The following is a 20223-nucleotide window of genomic DNA, read 5'->3' on the forward strand; positions in this document are numbered from 1 at the left end:
AGTAATTAATTACAGGACCACATTTCAGTGGTTGTTTTGTCGTCAGTCTGGTTATTGTTAGCTGGGCAAGCTCCCTTAAGCGGCCATCTATCCCCTTCACCTCTAGTGGCCGCATACGAGAACCAATCTCGTAAGCGGCCAGCTCCAGTTACGGTCACTTTTTTCGCGTCCCGAGGGTGTCCGCTTACGAGAGCTTCGACTGTATTAGGTTCGCAAGGTATTGTAGTAAAATGTAAAGCCGTCACCTTTTTTCCGTACGGCAAATCCCAACTGGGTTCAGCTGGTGATAAGCTCTCTTTCTAGCTTATAGTTGGTAGTCAGCTCTTCGCTACATTCCTGCTGCGCACACATGATGCACAACAAAGCAACATGAATTGGGTGTGCAGTAAGGATATACACAAGCAATTGGCGCAAGCCTTCAAAATTGCACCAAATTGAATCATTGCTATAGTAAGTTACTCTCTCCTCCGCAGAGGCCTTTTTCGTGGGGGAAGGCGAAAAAACACGGGGAGAGGAAGGCGAAAACACGAAAAATGAAAAAAAGGGGGAGCGCGGGGGACGATCTCGCTCTTTTCCTTTCTCCTTCCCAGTGTGCCCCGCGCGCTTTCGTTTCGATTCTCTCCAGGCTCCGCGCGCTTACTTTTCATCTCTCCCCATTCCTCTCCCTATTTCCCAGCCCGAAACACGAAAGAGACCTCTGCGGAGGAGAGAGATTAAGTTATGTCATTCACATTTATTCACCTTGAAGACCAAAAGCTCGTGTGTCCCGTCCTGTAGTGTAGTCCCATCATTGTACATAAGTCGCGTGTGTGAAAAGGCAAAGCATTTAGATTGAGTTCTGTCTCTTTCTGTTTCGAGAGAATGCAAAATAATATTAGTATTTAAGGTCCTGATGATTATGAGACCCAATGCAAATATGGCTGCTGTTAAGTGTTGGCCCCCAAACTGAAAAGAAGACATTTGTCAAAAGAATTAGATTATTTTACCTTAAAGATTAAGTCAAAATGAATTAGTGTACGAAGTTTCAACGGGACTATTCACGGATTTTAAGAAATTTGTGAACAGCCAAAATTTCAATTAGTACATCTGTGTCGTGGGAAACCTAAAAATAATGGTCCATTTTTATTAACAAATTATTGCCATAAAAGAGAAATTTTTGAACAGCCAAAATTTACATCTGTGTCGTGGGAAACCTAAAAGTAATGGTCAATCTTTATAAACAATTGCCACATAAGAGCACTGAAACTGTTTACAAGCGCGTTTGGCTGCGGATGGCTCGGATGGAAACGGATTGCAACTTGAAAAAGTGAGGCTAACGTTTTTAAGTTGTTTCCGCGCACCTTTCAAAAAAATCGATATTTATAGTCCAAGTTTAATTTCTATCCCCAAATTAACGTTTTATCTTCCTTTAGATGTTCAAAGATAATATGTTTTTCAGTGTAAAGATGCCTACCATTAATTTCAAAACAGTTTGGACCAAAAATCTGTGAAATCCCTTTAAAACTATATTTGTCATCCAAAACATGAAAATGATGCTATGCAGACAAGGGAGGCTTTTCCATTAAAACTCCTTAATTTTACAGCATTAAAACTAAACACACGGAAACCTCTCGGAGTAGAACATCATCTCATAAATTTTCACCATAAGCAAGAAACTTGACCAGATAACAGTGACAATGACAGCCATTTTGCATAAGGTCTGTGGGAATGCAATGCATTTGACTATCCCCATCCCAAGATTTCTAATTACAAGTTCAGTGTTACCTTCATTTGCAGATCTATGTTTAAACAGAATCCTTACATGTGAGGTATGGAACTGTTCTATTGGAATGACTAACTGAAACACAAAGAGAACCCACACTATCAAAACCACAGCTAAGAATAAGAATGCACTTGATTCTGTCAGCAACAAAATTGAGCATTGTAGAAAATGTAGCAATTGAGTGACATGGAAATGAATAAATCAGAAGTTAATATTCGGACGGCACAATGTAGAGGCTCACTCACATGTTTACATTGTGTAGGCATTTACCATTCTAGATCAGTCAGTCTGCATGCTCACCCTTTTTTCGCCTAACTTTTTATTAAGATTGAAACCATTTTCTTGAGGTCTCATGCCGCTGTATGGAATGAAAGATACACTTCTACATTATAATGATTTTTGGCCATTTTGGGTATTCTTAATTAATGGAATGTTGTGTCTAAGCCTCAGAACCGACCACGCCGGACAGAGTATGTTTTTAAAAGGATACATTTTGGATCAGGTTCACGACAGATTGAATGTCTTGTATTATCTTATATAAGTCAAAATTGGTGAATCTAATTACTAAGAGCTTTAATTCTTTAATTACACGTAGCTGCTCAGCGGTGAAATCGGACTGTACAAGCAATTTCTTAATGACTAACCTTGATCGTCTCAACCCATTCAGGTTTTCCAGCATGGTAGAAAATAACTGAGCGGTATTCACTGACGAGTTCCTCTCCTGCACCAGTGCAGATCACATTCTGTTTACAAAGAATATATTAATTTATTTTAGAGTTAATGAGAAATAACTCTATAAGCAATGTGAAAGAAGCAGTGGTACAGTGTTTCTCAGTGTTACTGTGTGCAACCTGGCACACACAGACAAACAGACAAAGTCTAATATTGGTACATACTCCACACTTATCAAACTTATTAACAATTCATCAAGTTAAAACAAAGAAAATCACAAACGTGAAGGAGGTTTCGATACCCGGTCTTAATAAGCATAGATATTTACGATTTTATTTCTCTGTTTACTACTCTTTATTTTTTTGTTTCAATTGAGAAGATTTATCAAACACTCGCGACTAACAGTGTTTCATCTGCTACCCAAACACCTTGAATTTCGTTAAAAATACTCCACTGTGCGACTTTTTTCAACTAGAGCTCTTCTCGGTGTTTGGATATCCCGATGAAACACTGTCTCTGGTGTTTAATACAATACCTCAATGTCAAATAAAATAAGTTTAAATGTCATGGCAATTGCACTAAGTTTGATTAATCATCCTGTAAAACAACATTATATAATCAATATAATCAAATACCTCAAGAATTGTTCCATCATCTGAGAGAACATGCATTGTGACTTCAATGTTCTTATTTGCCCTCTTGTTGCCTGTAAAACAAGTTAGCTTTCATTATCCTTTTCCTAGAGCAGGGTGGATATGTAAATGAGCATTGTAATAGTCTACAATGTATTGCCAAAACTATGGGTAAACTCTAAAGTTTGAATTAATATTAAGTCGTATATTAGGCTGATGCTGTTAATAACAGTGAAGAAAGTTATGTGGCTACTTCAGGTGGGAGAAAAAAGGACAGGAAATAGATTTTTTTACAAGGTGTTTATCAGGAGACAAAGCCAAAAAGTTCCTTGGAGTTCAGAGGGAAAGGTATGGGAAATCCAAACTGCTGAGTTCCTTCCCTCTCCAAGTTAAAAACATTACCCTTACCTACTGCCAACATTTACATAATTCTAAGGGGACAGACCATGAACACAACTGCTGCTCTTGTAAATATCTAATTGTCAACCATTCGTCAGTAGGATAGAGCAGTTTTCAATTCAGTGTCGTAAAACCAAAACCAAAGTAATTACTCTAGCTATAGCCAATCACAAAGAACACTGACAATCCAGTGAACCAATCAAAACTCGAAGCAAATACATGTAGCTGGCATGAAGCGCGGGAAAACGTGCGCGAGTGAGTCACGATTGGTTTTGGTTTTACTTCTGATTGGCTAAAAAAGTGGCGCGAGATTTTTAAGCCAATCACTAAGAGTAGTAATGCAAAACCAAAGCAAACGCAATTTACTTTCGACACTCAAGTGAAAACCGCTCTACCTAAAATGCGTGCAATTCCACAATTGGTTTTGGCCCAATTAAATCCTATACCAATTGCAGAACATTTTAGGAGGAGCCAACCACGATGTTGGAGCTCAGTTACAGAGAGGACATACAGTAATGATAAGGAAAATAACGTGATACTGCAAAACATAACTCTTAATTAATCATACCTCTTTCAAATTCCCCAGAGTGAACAGTGAGATACAGGTCATTACGAAGATCACCTAAACATTGATTAAAAAGGAAACAATTTAACAAAAAAATGTACTGTATGGAGCTCACATCTATAGTATGGACATGAACCTCTTTGAAGGGGTACCATAAAAAAATTTGACTGTTAAAAGTTCAGAAGTGCTGCTAAAATTTTCAGCCAGGTTTATTTTCAGACAAACTTCCGTCCTAAAATGAGACAAAGATCATTTGACCTTGTTGTATTGTGTGGAGTTGTCTGACATCGTGCTGATACAAAATCCATGTTTCACTGTCATCTGTGGCCCCACATTGTCTTTATTAACAGAGTTTGATTAACAATCTTACCTGGCATGATGACTTCGGGAAAGCCAAGTTTTCGTGCAATAGCTGTTTGTTTTGTTACGAGAAGTGGATGCTCCTCTCGTATCTAATAGAAAGCAACAATAATTATTATTCAGTAATTATTCCCATATTAACAAAATTTCTGCTGGACCTTAATCATACAGTGTAAAAGTATACAGTCATGTAACCCCCTTTAGACAATTCTTTCACTACCTTCAGGGTGGGTGCTTATTTCGAGGGGGGCGCTTAATCAAGGTTGGATGCTCAAATTTATTGTGGTATGTCATTAGACATGAATACATATCTTACCTGTTCGACATCTCCTGAAATAAGCTTCAACGATAAACAAATCCCTAAAAATAAAAACATTAAAGACTCAATTTTTAAAATAACATGTATGCTCTTTTAAATTCCCTGCTGAAATTTCACCAAGTACCTTGTCCCCTCAGTCCTTCCTGTGGCTGTGCAATCATTCGTTTTATCCAAGAGTTGAACGAAAATGACTGGTTGTCAGGAAGTCTGTAAAGTATTGTTCGAAATAATCATCTACATGTAGATGTGAAATTATTTATAAGTTATAACAAAGTCGACTTTTTTAAAGCATTCTAAACTAGCACTCTAACTGGGTTCAAGCCGTCCACACTAATTTGTTTTCATAATAATGTGAAAAATCAGGTTGTTTTTAACGAGGTGCTGTCTGCAAATATTTGTATGAACTGGGATAGAGTTGAAGCTCTTGCAAGTGTTTGCTTACAAAAATAAAGTCTTCTTAGCAACAATCCACAGTCACTGTGGCTAAAAGTTGGCGGATAAGTTCTATTCCCCATAAGATATCTATCTGTGTAGTCAAATTTTAGTGGGAGAAGTGCTTATTTTTAATTTATTGCTAACTGATTGTGTGCAGTGCAAGTGCTTACAAAAACATAGAAAAAGTCTAGCTCACAAATCACAAAGATGGTCCTGGTTGCTGCAGAAATGGCTGCTTACTAAAAATTGTATTATTTTGAATGAAGGTAAACCAGTCAATTTCATGAGGGTGATTGAAACTAACAAGTCAAAAGCTGGTCGCTAACACTGGAAGTGGTCACAATGAATGCTTCAACTGAACAATGTATATCAGGAGTGACTTGTTTTTTGTGTTTTGCTGCAGCCGCAATGGCTGCAAGCAAAACATGTGAATTTGTGCCGTAGTCCGTAAGGTCCGTAAGGTGTGTGCCGAAAGAGGAGAAATCGAACTACCGATGTCAATCAAATCCAGAACAAACAAAATCGAAACCTGAACCGTAGCGCGACGCATCGAAGTTACGGGCCAAAGTCGCACCACGTTGGACACGTTGGAAAACAGAAAACCGATTAAAAGTATATCGCATGGGAAGAAAAATTGGCGCGACCACTCCAGTTTAGAAAATATCTTTCACAACGAAAGACTTGAACCCCGAAGGTCATAAATTTTTCTCAGGACCGTCAATCCGATCCTCACCTTTCTCACTCACCCAAAAATGACTCTCACGAAGAAGGGACTGTAGGCCCCGTAGCAAAGAGAACTAGTCACAAAAACCCCGAAAACAAATAAGATCCAAAGTGCGCTTTCTAGTTTTAAAAAATAATCGTCTCTAACACTACCGACGCCAAGGAAGTTGAAAATGATTTTTGACTGCCAGCCGCTGGCGCCACATTTTTTTGTGAAGATTAATTAAACGCCGGAAAAAAGTTGATGTCAGCGAGCCACTGCACTCGGCCGACCCAGTAATCCCCCCTTTAGAACGAACTTTCGCAGAACAAAAAGTCCTACACCTGACATACACGATGAGGGAGACGAATTTTTTACTTTCGCTTTCGAATTGCTTACGTTCACGCCGTTTCTTTTTGTACGCCGGTGCGCGTGCGATATTTTTATTTTGCTATTTACTCAGGGTGACACAAAAGTTTTTAAATTTTCAGTTTTTGGTAATTTACAACCACTTCTCACTATATTTCAATTGAGTTCAGTATAGATTCTTCTTTTCGTTTTTTAAACGCACCAGGACAATGATTCCAAAACAACTACGGTCCAGTGAGATACGCCACTAAACAGAATTTTTTTGTTAAGAGTTACTGTTTTTCAAGAGACAAATCTCTATTATTATTTTGCTTCTTGATTCACAACTGATAGTAAAATCAGGAGAAAACACAAAGTGACACAATAAGTGAATTATTAACCGCACACAAGTGACAGACAATAAAAGACGTTGATCAATCCGACTCACTTGTCTTTCATCAACATGTTCCCTAAGACTTTGCTCTAGCAGCAAAACACATGGACCCATTGGGGCCCTATTTTTTTTAATTGTGTGCACATACCAGTTAACTGGTAATTTTAGATGTATTGAAGTTAAAAACAAAATAATATTATTAAGTAAAAATAATTTGCAGTTTTACAACAAATAGTGTACATTTATGAGAGTATGGGCTTACGGAAGAAGATTCAGGAAGTGTTCTTTTTCTTCATCATACTGTGCAGTACCATTGAACAGGTCCCCAATGTACAACACTAAAATGAATCATGATTAAGTATCAGGTTTCAAAAATTCAAATCTTATGGTTTTCACAAAAATTAATCTGGTTTCTTTCCTTCTCCAAAGTGTTGGCATAGTTACTGATTTCAGCTGCACCCCCCCCCCCCCAAAAAAAAAAAAAAAACCTGTTCTAAAACACACAGTTATTTCCTTGTCCATGTACATCCAGGATTCAACATTGAGCAGGGGAGGAGGCCAATAAAACTATCAGTCAACATCATTTTAATTTGTGACTTTGACCAAGTTTTAATGCATTAATTTTGAATGTAATTAAGGAGTTAACAACAAAGAGCAACAACAGTGCTTGTGGTCAGAGGTTGGTTTAGTAGTGTACATGCACGCACAGTAGTTTGCCGTATCATTCAAATGGCATATGTTTTGGGCAGTATGAAGATTACTTTTAAGATATTTTTTTAGAAATTTCTGCCAATCAACCCCCTTCCTTTAAGAGTACACATAAATTCCAGGAATTCCAATCTCCAATTTAAACGACACAGTCTGCTGCAGTTATATAACTTACAGCTAATACCAAATGGTCTTCTAAGATTGTGAGTTAGCTTCCTATTGTCTGTCTCCTTGATGTCCATACGTCCTAAAATGGAATAATTTCTTAGTTTGTTATCAAAATCCCCTTAGTTTATAAAATTTCTGACTACATTAAGAAAACGCAGTTCCAGAAAAATAATATGGATCATATCCACACAATGGAAGGTCATTGGAAATTCCAAGGGGGAGGGAGGGGGGGGTTCTTAAAATCCAAATTTTTTAAGGAAAATATGGGGCTTAACTGGAATTTCCAGAGGGGTGGGGGGATTCAAATCAAAAAGCCTTCTGTGGGATGGGTATGGAAACTTTCTGGAACAACACAACAAAAGTTTAGAAGAATAAATGGTACATATAGAGCACTTATTAAAATTTTCACCAGCTAGTCATGTATCAAAATATATTTGGTGGTGGTGATTCCAAAAATTATAAGTCCTTATTATTGATAGACACATCTGAGCAATACATCATCATGTACATGCATTAATTTGCAACCATTGTTATAATTATTGTCAACAGAGCCATCTCTTTTAAAACTTTGTTACAGTGTATATGTTAAGTCTGTATTAATAAGATGGTAAGGTTACCATAAAACTTCACAAGTCAGAATTGTTCCAATTTTTTTCCCTAAATGTTGTTTCTATTCTGATCTTTCATAAGAATTTATATTACAAACAATTTTGTAGAAATCCTGACTAGTAAATAATGACAGAGAAATTGATTGCCAGAAAGTCTCTACAAAGTTATGACTCAAAGGGAAATTTGTCCAATCCTTGTCAAATTTGAAGAGGGAAAAGGTTATAATAAATTAAATGGCTACATTCAAAGATCACAAATTTTTTGTTTCAAATTTTTGTTTTACTGGGTGAAATTTTTGCTTGGAAAGGTCCCTCACAATTCTGAGGGAAAAAACGTGACAACAAAGCAATCAACAGTACTGTTACTTCAAAAACGATTACAACTGTGTGTGGATTACTAACAAGCTAAGACTAACCAACTCTAACAATCTGGCAGACCACATAAACTTGTTCTCGCTTAAGGTCCTTTGCTCCTAAGTCCTAAGAAGGAAAGAAAGAAGGAAAGGAAAGCTAATTAGCTAGCACGCCATTTGGTTTACTTTGTGGTTTGCATCAAAAGAACTTCTGCATGTAATAATTTGAATTTTTTTTTTTTAAAAAAAGGCCAAATTGAATATGGCGACAATATAGATCCACTTACTGTAAACAGGACTGTGAGGTTGTTAAATCTGTCTTGATCTTTTGGTGTTCCTGCTTTATCCAAAGAGACCATGTACTGCTCACTGGTCAGATACAAGCAGACAAGGAAATACTTTATTTAGGATTTTGCAATTTCTAAATTTCTGTCACCACTATTTTGTATAGTGCATGCTTATTTTGTATAGTCTCTTCTTTAAACCTCTTAAAATTTCATTCAAATTCAGGTATAACCCCCCTATACAATTATAAACTAACTAAAGGAACCTTTTTTAGGGACACCAAGGGGCATAGATAAGTGTCGGTAGAAGAATAAATCTAGCCTGCGAACAGGCTTTCTGGAGAGCGCTCGGTCGGAGGGGCAAAAATGGAGGGGAAAGCCTGCACGCATCTCTGAGAATCGCAAATGCCGCCCACGAGCACCCCGCAGATTGATGAGTTTGTCAATTGTCACATTTAAACAAAAGCATTTAAACCGCACGCCGGAAATCAAATTCAAAACTAAGGTAAACAAATAATGGTCGGTCGCCCGCGAGCTAAAAATTACAGAAAGTTTCTTCTGACAGCCAACGGCAGAGTTCCGAAGATGCAGTTCACAGACCCAGAGTCGGAGCCAGTGCTCGAAAAACGCTGAGAATGCAATTTCAAGGACCTCAAGCACCGGCCATCGCGATTCACGAGAATGAAGACGCACTTCTGAATATTGAGGATATTATCGACCCAAATCTGCAATCGACCCGAGTAAAAATTCTGATCTTGTGGCCCAGTGGAAGAACAAATGTTCGAACACCAGATGTAAGGGAGAATATCCTTCTCGCGAAGAATATCACCTCGAAAAATTGGCAAGCAGTCGCTGATGCCATTCTCAAGAATGAGCAATTGAAACCAGACACGTTCTATTTTGATTTTTGTCTCTACCGGAAATGAAAAACATCGACAACGTCACAAATAATTAAAATCCACCAATCAGCGCACTGCGTCCAAAATTTGGACGCGAACACTCGATATCCTGAGAGATGCTACAGGCTTTCTTTCTCGGCGCTTTGCACCTCGTCGCTGGCGCGCCATCCAAGGGCTCTCCGGAAATCTCCGGAAAGCCTGTTCGCAGGCTAGAATAAATCGCATGACAGGACCAAGTGATTATGAATTGTCCTTTATTAGGGAGGTTTCCGTATTATGGATCAAGGTGTCTGCAGACGTATGGAGACATTCAATTGCATACCTGATAAAGTGCTCATCCTTTGCATCATAAAGGGAAAGGAACAGCTGTGAATCATCAGTGACATTGCATACTACAGCCCTTATGTAGGCATAAACACTGTATGCTGTGTAAAATGCAACCTCTTTCTTGGGTGTTTCAGTTCTCGACTAGAAACAATTAAAATAATTACCATGTATTAATATTTTTTGATAAATTTTATTTTAGTTTAGTAAAATTTAAATTATTAAATGCATTTAAAGAAAAGAGCTTAAGGATTTTAATCAATTAAATAAATCTTGAAATCAATATGGTGTTTGTGAGTAGTGAAAAGCTTCATGATAGTCTTTTTCACACTTGGTACTTATCATTCACTATATAGTGCCTCAGTGAGCCTTTCTATGGGTGCCCATGGTCTCTGTTTTTTTTGTTTTGCAATTTTTTTTGGAAGTCCTTGTTTTACGGATTTAAATGGTTTGAAAGTTTATTCAGTGTATTTCAAGATTGGACAGTTTTATATCACACAAATTTCGGTCAATTTCAGATCGCCACTTAATTTTTTTTTTTTTTTTTCCACGGTGATCTTTTGGACAGTCTTCAATTGAGAGGCTCCTCAGTGGGTAGGGGCACAAAATAGTGCTGTGTACAGACCCTGGGTATTGACAAGTACCATGCCTAAATTTTGAAGTGGATACTTGAAAAAGCCAGTGACCAACTTGTCAGACACCCAGTGTAAAGATTGCCTTTACAAAGTGAAAGACGTGAATTGCAATATGGATACTTAGATATTTGCATGACATGGGACTCTTGATTGTTTTGACTTTTAATATAAGTTCCAGCGGCCCAATAATTAAGGTTTGACTGAAAATACTTTTAGACAGGGCTGTAGGTCATGTCGCCCCATTGCACGGTCACCCCAAGTTACGTTGCCCCATTCCAGGTCACATCACCCTAAAACTGAAGTTACGTCGCCCCAAAGAAACACAGAAGTAATGTAGCCCCCAAATAAGTTTAGTGGACCCTTACTTAAAGTTAAGTCTTCCAGTGTTTGAAATACTACCTACGACTTATAAGATCAGAGGAAAAACACAAAATAATTTAATTCCGATCTTATGTAAGTCTGAATTCTGTAAAGCATTGTGGATAAATTAATGTTCGTTTACCGTTGTTCAATACTGGTGTGAGGAGATGACATGGGATGAACCTGGCAATGGTGTTAAAGGAACAAATTTTCATTTCCTCTTTTCTACCACACACAGTAATTATAAATAAAACTTAACAGGACTTACTGTTGTCTTTATTCTGTTTGATGTACTGACATGCTGAAAATTTAACGCACTTTACTATTAGTTCAGCCTGATAGTCAAGCTTGAATTACAATTTACAGAATTTAACAAAATCACCACTTGACAAAGTGTCTACTTCAAGCTAATTATAAGTAGCTCATAGGTGCCATCTGAAGTAAATCCTGTTTTTTGTAGCATGAAGTTACTAGCTAGCCATGTGTTTCTACCCACCCCCCCCCCCAATTCCTCTAACTAGTCCATTTCAGGGGTACCCTGAGCATTAAATTTACCACATTGAGAAAGTAGTTACCAGTAATTTACAGAGTGAGTGAGGCTTTCAGGCTAGTGCTTTCCCCCTTTCTGCCAGTATTGACGGGGCACTAAAAAGTCGAAAATGGGACTACTTATAAGAGAGTGGGTATTTACTTGAAGGTGGACACTAATTGAATTATTATGATCACAATGGTTAGTTAGAACAATTTAGCTGACCTTACCCTTCTGTAAAGTTGAATAGCCCCTGTTGAATCAGGATTTATAACATTCCCCTCAGGATCACGTACAACAAGATCCAAACCCAATGTCCTGTGGACAAAAGGGATAAGAGTAAGGTAAAAGGTTACATTAACTCTGCATTTTGAGCCTAGCTCTAGATAGCTTATCTTGGTTTCCATAACCTAAAGCGACTTGGAGCTCTCCAACTCCCCCTCTTCCACTTGGTAATGGGATGCTAGTCCATTTCAGGGTTATGCCAAGCATTAAATTTGTAGCACCCACCTGGGTGGAGAAAGGCACTGTAAGAGTAGTGTCTTGTCCAAAAATTATAGTGACCCCAGAGAAATCGTACGAGATTGACTTGATTCTTGAACTAGAAGAGAAATTTGGCATCCTGCCTATAGCTATATGACCAGCTATTCTCTCCAACCTCAAGCAGCCTTCTTATTCCCTTTCTCCAGGTACCCGCCCCTCATCTCCCCTTCTTTCACTTCTCCTACTTTTAGTCCTGTTGTACAAGGTGCAATTGTACACAACAGGCTTAAAAAAAGTGTGTCATCCGGCCAGCCGGAACAGGAAGCTTTTCCTGCCAGGCAAGTAGCAAGTTATATAATATGCTCCCTAGCTTGTTCAGGTTGTTAATGCATACCTATTTCCATAATCTATTGTTTGAGTAACTCTCTGCTTCAGTTGTTTCAACTGGTCCTAAAGATAATTTATAAAATAAAAATAATATGGATTGAGTCTCTGAAATTTAAGGGGGGGGGGGGGGCATGTGCTTTTATCAGATATTTTGCAAATATAAGAGGGCTTAGCAAGAGTGGCTTAAAAATTTGTACAAGTTGAACACTGGCAGTTGCATTTGCAGTGTATGCCAACACAGATCACTGTCAGTAGACAAAAGGTACAGGTTAAGTTTGTGTTTGGGCTTGGTGGCCCATAAGGCTGAAGCTTATGCCAGTTTCCGTAACATGAAGCACCTAGGAGTACATGTATTTCTGCTCCCCCCTGGATGGGATGCTAATCTATCACAGGGTTCCCCCCCCCCCCTCCAGCTTTAAATTCACCGGTGCCCATTTACACACCTCAGTGAAGAGTGGCACTATATATGAGAGTAAAGTGTCTTACCCAAGAACACCACACAATGAACCCGGTCAGGGCTATCTAGACCCTAGACCACTGGAACCTAATCTGGGGCACTTACTATTGGGCCACTTGGCTTCCCTAAATGAGTATTGTTACTACTTTTAGTAGTACTTTACAATTTAAAAGATATGTCCAGAAGGTTTCAACTCAAATTTCTGACTTTTATCTAAAATACATGTAGGTTGAAGGAGCAAGTTGCCAAAAAAAAAACTATCTGACAGACTGATCCCTGGCCAGGCTACATACCACTGGAAGTGCTTTGGCTAAGATTTGCCTTCGCCAATCCATTAGTTCTAACATCAGATTCTTCACGTCATGAAAAAGGGTATCTTCCCTCTTCTGCAATTATAATAGAAAACTTGATGTAATGAATGTACACAACACAGGCAAGGTTTTGGCCTATTACCCAGTGCACATCTTAATTTTCTACTACTGTTCAAAAAAACCTTCTTTAATCTTACAGCTTAGGGCAGTTTTGTTATTATTATTACTCACATAACCTTATAAATCTAAGGAATTAGTGTTAGTAGTCATCTGATCTGAAGATCACTGGCTTGATTATGTACTCTGTCAAGCTTTTCTGACCAGAGAAACATATGTTTCATTCATGCCACACAATACGTTCATGATCAATCTGTTTGGCTTGTAACCTGGGGGGCTTGGGATCAAATCCTCCTCTCTGCCACTAAATGGAGCTGTGTTTAAATTTGTTTTCATTGAAAAGTTCTACTTACAACCTTAGAGGCGCAGATTTCCACATTCCCAGATTTAATACTGTCACCTATGGGAAACACTCGCTAAGATATGTCGGGCCTATGCTGTGGAATTGACTCCCAACTAACTTAAAAAACTTGCCGTCTCTGCAATCTTTTAAAAGACAGATCACTTTAACTAACCTTTCACTGAAAATTGAACATGGATGTGACAACTGCATTTTATGTAGAACATGATTTATTTTAAATACGAATTAACTTATTTTAAAATTGTTATTGAAATTATTTGTAAATAGCGTAGTTAAATTTTAGTCTGTTTTATTGTAAATATCAATTTTAAGTCTTTTTATTAATTTATGTGTCCCCTATTAGTAGAGAGTGTTTCACTCCCGGCTAGAATTGTGCTGACACATTAATAAAGTTGTTGATAAAAGTTGTTGATTGATTTAAATTTTCTTTAGTTACCCTAGACGACGTACCAAATAGACTTGTTTCCACATGGCTCCCCACTCTCTTAGGACAGAAGTCAGTTCTTCAACCAAAGCTTCCTCCTTAAAAACACTTGCTGTTCCACTAAAACATTGATCAGAGTTTATTACATTTATGACATTAAGCGAAGTGAGTGTACTGTGGCTCAATTTCACTTGAACTTATGGGAATAAATACCTGTCAGATCTTAAAAAAAAGGAGAACTGCAATCAGTCTGCTTGTATCAATTATTAAATAGTTAAGCATCACTTTGCAACAACACTAGACCAGTTCACAATACAGAAAATAAATGATTGTGTAATTATATACCTTGAAGATTCATCTTTGTTGGCATCTTTAATATAGACATATGACGTAGGAAATATACCCTAAAATTAAAAAGAAAAGAAGGTGTTCCACCTGTTGCTTTTTAAATAATATATTTCCTCCTTTTAAATAACTTATGAAAGATGACTACAAAATAAAGAGTGATTCTGGAAATGCACCTTGCAGAGTATATCAAATGTTCTGATTCTCAAACTCATCAATAATTAAGATGGAATCCACTAGGAAGTCGAGTAATATTTATTAAAGTTGGACAAAAATCAAGTACCAGAATAATTTAAATCCTATTGCGTTATTTCCTACCCTTAATAAAAGGTAAAGATGTAAGTAATTATCCCTGATAACACCAACAACAATTTCTTATCAGAGTCTGAGAAAATGAATTTCAAAGTTCACAAGCTATACGGTATGCAAAATCTCACGTGTAGCCATTTTGTAAATTCGTCTTAAGCGATTCAGTGGAATTCAGTGGAACTTCAAACTTTGTTTTCGATGTTTGGTGTTGTTAGAAAAGATTTCTTTTGATAAGATATTTGAAGCAGTAACAAAAAAGTTTGCAATAAGGTGGAAAAAATTCTGGTACAACAATAAATTTCTTATCAGAGTCTGAGAAAATGATATCCAAAGTTCACAAGCTATGGGCAAAAGCTCACATCTTTTAAGCGATTCATGGGAATTCAGTGGAACTTCGAACTTTGTTTTCGATGTTTGGTGTTGTTAGAAAAGATTTCTTTCGATAAGATATTTGAAGCAGTAACACAAAAGCTTGCAATCAGGTGTAAATAGTTTTGGTACATAATTTTGTCCAATAACTACTCGAAGTCCTGGCGGATTTCCTCTTAATCAATTTAAAACAAAGAAAATCATATATAACCAGGAAGATTAATGAGGTTTGGAAACATGGTCTTTATTATCATAGATTTTGATGATTATTTTTTTTCTCTGTTTGCCCCTTAGTTTTTGTTTCGATTGAGAAGATGTATTAAACACCAAAGACAGTGTTTCATCAGCTATCCAAACATCTCCAATTTCATCGAATATATTCCGCTGTGCATCGTATTGTCAACATTCTTCTCAGTGTTTGGATATCCCAGGGTTCTAAGGGTTCAGAACTTATAAGGGTATTGGACTTCAACAAATTCCAGAGCTTGCAACTCTAGTTGCAACTTTATTTTGTAATTTCTCGGAGGGTGAACTGGAAGATTGTCACCTTCGATTGAGTTCGACGTGCTGCTAAAATCTTTTGCAAATTGTTTGACACAAAGTAGGCATCACTGACCGACAAAATCTCTTCGAATTTCTTGCCCAATTGGGTACAAATTTTGCAAGGCATTCTCTAACCATGCAGAAGTTGACAGCAGCACTTCAGTTTGTTGGATGCGATACGACTACAGCTTTTCGATATTCACAGGCCATGTAAACAATAAAAATTTACTTTCGTTAAGCGATTTATCAATGAAGGTATGCCTAAAACACTTTTACTGAATAAATTAACCTTTTTCTTTGAATCTGAAAATGTTATTCTGCAAAGATTGTATTAACTTTCACCGCCATGAGAAACCTTTGGCCTTTGGTGTTTCATCCAACCTCTGTGTCGCGAGGGAGCCGCGCGGTATGCACACGCGTTTCATTCTATCGTGTTATCTGATTGGCCAAAGAGAAAACAAAAGATCGTCGCGGAAATCGTTTTGTGGCTCGGGTTCGCAGACTCTATTTTTCGGCAGAGAGAAACGACAGCCGGAAATACGTCTGCGTTCGCAGGCTAGAAAAGGTGCAGATAACAAAGAATTTTACATATAGGGAAAGGAATTGGGGTCTCTTTAAAAACATTTTTTAATAACTTTTAGACTTCCTTATTAACACAATGTTTTTGTCAGAGGCTGAAGGGAATTAATTTTGATCACCCAAAAATCTAACAATTTCAAGACCCTAAGGGATTGCCTGTAGAAAGTCTAGTTATAATATATGACAATATGAACTACAGCCTTCTTGAAAATATAATTTCATACAGTTTTTACAAACCTTCACAGCTTTGTTCCTCAAAGAAAACCCTCGGAACCATCCTAAATAAAAAATCGTGGGTTGGTAAACCTATGCCTGATCCAATGGCGGGGTCTTTGTGGATATAACAGGCTGCATGCAAAATAAGCAAATGCCTACCAGATACAGTAGAACCTCTGTACCAAAGTGACAGATAACATCCAAACATGGACAACTCCCATAAGCGAGCAGTTAATCATAGTCTCCGCCACATACAAACACTAAAACTCTTATCTCCTACTAGCTACATATGTACATGGACACTAGAGGGGCATTGGGCAGTTCCAGAAAATATCCACATACCACGATGGATGGCTTTTTGGAATTCCGAGGGCAAGGGGGGGTTCTTTGAACTGGAATTCCGAGCGCATGGGGGGATACTTACGATTGGAATTCCGAAGGCATGGGGGAGTTCCAGATCTTGGATTTCCAGAGGAGACAGACAAAAGTGTGTTCCTTGAAATGCTAATTTTGTGGATTACTCATTTGTAAATAAAGCACGAACTGACGACCGCGCCGCAGAAGCAGGATACAAGAAGATACAAGACAAGTATCGATCGATCAGGCGTGTGTTTGCGTTCATTTACAAAAGAAAACCAATAAAATGTGGGTTGTACATCAAGCTCCAGAGGCCTTAACGTTGATGAATGTCTTCATTCACTCTTTTTTCTTGTCAAAGCAGATCCACAATATATTCAGCACATTCAGTGGAGCGCGAAACTATTTTGCCACGCTTCGAGACGCCATTTTGAAGCACGTGGGATTGGGAGCGATGGCTGACCCCGAAGGCTTAAATTCAAGATGGCGGACCCGAAGGCTTAAATTCAAGATGGCGGATATGTCAGTGCACTCGATCGTATTATCTTCCGAAAGTACACATGTACCAAACACAATATTGTTATTTTAATGTTCTGTACCAGTTTGGGGCAATGTAAAGTTAATGTAGGTTGTATCTGTTGAACAAGAGTAAGGAGAAAACTCTTCTTTTTTTACATTTTTCATCCCAGCCTCTGTTACAGATTTCAGAGTCATTTGAAATAATTTGATGTAAAATACGCCAAATTGGGCATATTTGCGAACCCTGCCGGGAATTGTAAAGGACTTAAGAAAAAAGAAAAAAATCCGAACGGGAGGGGGGGTTAAGGATTATAGAATTCCGAGGGCATGGGGGGTAACGCATTTTGAAATTTCCGAAGGCAAGGGGGGGTTAAAATATTGAAGCCGTCCGTCGTGGTGTATGGATATTTTCTGGAATTACCCATTTACTCGACAGAGAAAACTGGGTCCAGACCTGACCACTTTGTAGAGAGATAGTCAAATCAAAACGGGCAGACTTGATTTCACTGTTTCTCTACAAAAGTGGTCGGGTCTGGACCGTTTTTATGAGATCCGTGCCCAAATTTCTCTGCCATGTAAACAGGCATTAGGAGAGGGCACTCATTTTTCGAGCAGGCAAGCACATGAATGCCAAAGAAAATTCCTTCACATTCGAAGATGCTCACACCTCGCTTCACCATCACCAACATTTTAACCTCCAGTTGAACTGATAAAGACAGAAGTTCTACTGCTTGCCTATTGTAGCTACAATGCAAGCTTCCTCTCCTCCCTTCTCATGATAATTTCCACCTCACCCCTCCCCTACCCCACCTCTCAACTCGAGAAAGGAAATAAATAAACCTATTGACTTAGAAAGGTTTGTAAAGTAATTACCCCAACAATTCGCTTATCTGAACAAATATCTGATAATGTGACAAATTCAATTCGCGAAAAGGCAAGTCACAACTGGGGATGCATGTACAGAAATCGAAGTTAAACTTTAAACTCTATCTGATAGCTTTACTTTCGATACACTTTTGGTAAATAGAAACCAAACCTCTTACCTGCGCTCTCTTCTAAGATTTGAACAGTCTCGCCAAGCTGGAGTTTGAGTTGATACAAGCCTTTCCCATGGAAGTTATAGATAACTAAACGAGTTAAATAAGAATGATTTAGTTCAAAGAACTACAAAGGAGCGAGTAGTCACATGCACTTTTCGTGACAGCGGAAATCTGGGAAATCAAGCATCGCTAATAGCAAGAAACTCGCCCGTTCTACCTACCTACTCCAAGCTGTGGAGTCTCGAGTGCTTTCCAGATTGTCATTTCTATCAGGTGCTGTTAATTCACTGTGTTTTATTCACGTACAAAAACATCAAAACATCACCCATAACAAGATGTCCTTCCCTCCCTTCTGCCCGCAGGGTTTTGGAATTTCCGGGTGGTATACCACTGACCAAAGACCACGAGCCAGCATGCCATAGGCACGCAATGAGTACATGGTCATAAACTGCGGAAAGCTGTGGGGTACATAAAAAGGTTTATTTGAATCTACAGTACATAAAAAGGTTTATTTGAATCTTGAATCTATTACAACGAGGTTTCGTTTTGACCAGACAAATCTGAGCCTCTCTATGGGCATTTCCGAAGAAATCGAAGACGCAAAGATCACCATGGAATTAGCCTATGAACAGGCTCTTCGGTCGAAGATGGGGCGAAATGAAGACAGGAAGAAAAAAGGATGGGAGAGGGAAGAAAGGGGGAAGGGGAGCCCGTTTTTATTCCTCTCCTAGTCCCTTCTCGGCTCTCGCTTCGCTCGCCGATCAGATTGGGAACCTGCTCGCAGGCTACCATGGAATAAACGAAGATCTTAAGATTGAAGCGAAGATCTAAAATTGACTAAAATTCACGTGATCAAATTGAACACTCGGATATAAAACTGTCAAACACTGCAGAAAATATCTTTAGTTTCTGAATTTTGGCATTTAACCACATTTCACGGAAAAAAAACGAACGAAGATAAAACGAAGATCAGATTAAAAAATAGGAAGATTTGCAAAGAAATTGCGAAGAAAACGAAGGCCGTGGGTACCCACAGAGAGGCTCAAATCTCATTTCGGATACTCGCTTTACAGGATCGTTTCTTGTGAAAGTTTATGGTACAGTGTAATCCCGCTTTACCGACACCCGCTTATAAGACTTAAAATAACGGATAGTCTGTTCGTCGCAACAAAAAACTCATACCTTTCTTTTATAAGCCGGCTAAAAAGGACACCAGTTAAAACGGACAATATGGGCACTTTTCTGTGATCCGAGTGACACTCTCATTCAAAGTTAACATCACTTTACGGACACTAGTTGTTTGCTCACTGTGTATTTTTCCTCTGTCACGAATATGTACTTATTGCACTCTTTCAGACAATAAAAGCTTTCTATAAGTTTATGAGTTTTCGTTAGTAGTATAGTAACAGAGCAACATGACATGTTTGACAACTGTTTTTCTTCCGGTGTTTGATCCTTGCGGACCTTAATAGTGCGACACATTTGACAATCTAAATAAGCGTAAGGTTTCTTCAGTTTGAACTAAAGTTACAGTAAATTAAAGACATCTCAAACGTCGTTCTGTTGTTTTTCAATTGTATACTTTAGTGTTTTTATCGATATAACATGTATACGTTTATTCTGGGAGCCTGTCTTATGCTGACACCCAGAATGATACGTACACTTTTGCGTGTCCCGTTGGTGCCCGTATGAACTGGGTTCCATAATATAATATTTTGTGACTTTTTTATTTGTTTGAACGCGAAGTATTTTGTCCAGACGCTCTCACCAGGCAAACACCTGACCCTTTGTGTACCAGCATTCTTGGTATTAACGGGCTATACTTTTTCCTCCGTTCTTTTTTTTTTTCAAACCAAGAAAAGCCAAACATGAGCACATTTGAGTATTTAGCTAAGTGCATTCGGAGTTTGCAAGTTAGGTCAATGACGACCGAATACCTTTCAAAAGGC

General features: G+C 38.2%; 1 protein-coding gene across 2 annotated transcripts in view; it reads right to left on the reverse strand.

Annotated features, from left to right (window-relative positions):
• Window positions 1–18648, reverse strand: part of LOC144643288 (dedicator of cytokinesis protein 1-like) — a 64770-nt gene extending 46122 nt beyond the window's left edge. For both annotated transcript variants that reach the window (XR_013568889.1, XM_078502488.1), the window contains exons 1-22: window positions 18496–18648; window positions 18278–18361; window positions 16380–16420; window positions 14343–14401; window positions 14024–14117; window positions 13078–13170; window positions 12335–12390; window positions 11688–11775; window positions 11197–11229; window positions 9932–10077; window positions 8714–8795; window positions 8490–8553; window positions 7473–7544; window positions 6852–6927; window positions 4834–4916; window positions 4707–4750; window positions 4401–4482; window positions 4034–4087; window positions 3070–3140; window positions 2407–2505; window positions 1765–1837; window positions 742–848 (exon numbers count right to left, since the gene is read on the reverse strand). Coding sequence is in view for 1 of the 2 variants with exons in the window: in XM_078502488.1 (XP_078358614.1) it covers window positions 742–848; window positions 1765–1837; window positions 2407–2505; window positions 3070–3140; window positions 4034–4087; window positions 4401–4482; window positions 4707–4750; window positions 4834–4916; window positions 6852–6927; window positions 7473–7544; window positions 8490–8553; window positions 8714–8795; window positions 9932–10077; window positions 11197–11229; window positions 11688–11775; window positions 12335–12390; window positions 13078–13170; window positions 14024–14117; window positions 14343–14401; window positions 16380–16420; window positions 18278–18361; window positions 18496–18538 (1644 nt within the window). In the remaining variant the exon portion in view is untranslated. The remainder of the gene's footprint in view (window positions 1–741; window positions 849–1764; window positions 1838–2406; window positions 2506–3069; window positions 3141–4033; window positions 4088–4400; window positions 4483–4706; window positions 4751–4833; window positions 4917–6851; window positions 6928–7472; window positions 7545–8489; window positions 8554–8713; window positions 8796–9931; window positions 10078–11196; window positions 11230–11687; window positions 11776–12334; window positions 12391–13077; window positions 13171–14023; window positions 14118–14342; window positions 14402–16379; window positions 16421–18277; window positions 18362–18495) is intronic.
• Window positions 18649–20223: the final 1575 nt, after the last annotated feature.

Source organism: Oculina patagonica, chromosome 2 (genome assembly GCF_052425735.1).
Source record: "Oculina patagonica isolate OP01 chromosome 2, crgOcupat, whole genome shotgun sequence".
Taxonomy (NCBI): Eukaryota; Metazoa; Cnidaria; class Anthozoa; order Scleractinia; family Oculinidae; genus Oculina; species Oculina patagonica.